Genomic DNA, 1,736 nt, shown 5'->3' on the forward strand with positions numbered 1-1,736 from the left:
TCTTCTATTTTATATAATAGTGTCCTATTATAAGCTATTATTTAATAAGAATAAACCTAGTATAAACTACTATAGCTAGTCCAGAGATTATTAATCCTACTATATTATTTAGGTAGTAAATAGATTCTATATACTTAAACGGGAGTAAGGCCAATACTACTTTAAGTTTATACTAAATTAAAGGCATAAAATTATATTTTATTTACTAAGTAAAGAGAGCGAGTGTAATAAGGACACTAAGCGACTAGAATAAGGCCTAAATAATAATATATAATTGGTAGAAAGAGATAGAATACTATAATCTTTATTAGCAGTCTTAAAAGTATAAGATATATAGTGTAAGTTAGGAGTATACCATATAAATAGTAATTAATCCGCCTAAGAATAACAAATTCTTAGGGTACGAAGCCTAGTATAACTTTAAAATCTCTTTAATCTAGCTTATAGAGAGTTCTTTATTAGCTCCCTGGTCTACTAGTAGTTATATAACCTTATAGTAACTAATAAACGCGGCTATATTTAAGGCGGTCCTATAATATCTACAATAAGCATTAACACCGGCCCCCTTATCTAGAAGTAGCTCTATAATCTTTTTGTATCTAATACGTAACGCCGCTTATAGTGCCGTCCCGTAATAGCCGGGATAGGTATTTAAGCTTGCTCCCTAATTAACTAGCAGCTTTACGGCTTTTATATCCCATTTCGATACTACTACCTATAATACCGTCCTATAGTACCCATACTAAGCATTTACTTCAGCTCCCCGCTCTATAAGCAGCCGTATAATCTTTTTATAGCCCCTCTAGGCCACTATGTATAACGCAGTTCCGGAGCTTCTACTATATATATCCCTATAGGCCGTCTTACCTATAAAGAGCTATCTGATTTTCTTATAGCTTCTTAATACAGCGTCTTGCATGGTAGTTATATAGCCTCCACCTTAAAAATTTATATTAGCTCCCCGATTTAGGAGTAGATATACAATCTCTTTACTACCCCCGCATGCTGCCGCTTGTAATACTGCCGTGACCCTAAACGGACATCCTGCTAGAACGGCGCTATCGTATCCATCCTAAGCATTGACGTTGGCTCCCCGATCTACCAGCAGTTGCATAACTAGGCTATGGCGATTGTACGCTGCGGCCTGTAACGTAGTGCCGTACTGCCCGCTATAAGCGTTTATGTCGGCTCCTTGGTCCAATAGCAGCGGCACAAACTTCTCTTTACCTCGGTATGCGACTACCTGCAACGCAGTATCACCCCATACTCTCCCACGAACATTTATATCGGCTCCGCTGTCGATTAGCAGCCGAGCGGTCCTCAAGCTGCCCTTATTTATTGCCGCTAACAGTGAGGTTCCGTAATACCCGCCTTGAGTATTTATATTAGCTCTTAGATCTACTAGCAGTTAAACAACCTTATAATATCCTTTAGATACAGCCACTTGTAGCGCATTCCCGTATAGCTTATCCTATACATTAATATTAGCTTTAAAGCCTACTAGCATCTCTACTATCCGCTTATTACTATTATACGCTATAATTTACAGGGCCGTCCTATACCGCCAACCTAGAGTATTAACCTCTACTCCTTAATTTACTAGCTGTATAAACTTCTAGCTACCTTTCGCCACCGCACTCTGTAGCGCAGCTCTATGCTACCTATCCTTTAGATTTATATCTATACTACGGCTTAATAGAAACTAAGCAATCTCTAGGTAACCTCTATTTATAGCC

General features: G+C 38.1%; 1 protein-coding gene across 1 annotated transcript; it reads right to left on the minus strand.

Annotated features, from left to right (window-relative positions):
* Positions 1 to 1,072: 1,072 nt before the first annotated feature.
* On the minus strand, positions 1,073 to 1,408 carry K441DRAFT_584956 (ankyrin; the record flags this gene model as incomplete). Its single annotated transcript, XM_067644559.1, has 1 exon — positions 1,073 to 1,408. A coding segment is annotated over one exon (336 nt), but the record flags the coding sequence as incomplete, so codon positions are not given.
* Between the last annotated feature and the right edge of the window lie 328 nt (positions 1,409 to 1,736).

Source organism: Cenococcum geophilum, assembly GCF_001692895.1.
Source record: "Cenococcum geophilum 1.58 unplaced genomic scaffold K441scaffold_59, whole genome shotgun sequence".
In the NCBI taxonomy this organism is placed as follows: Eukaryota; Fungi; Ascomycota; class Dothideomycetes; order Gloniales; family Gloniaceae; genus Cenococcum; species Cenococcum geophilum.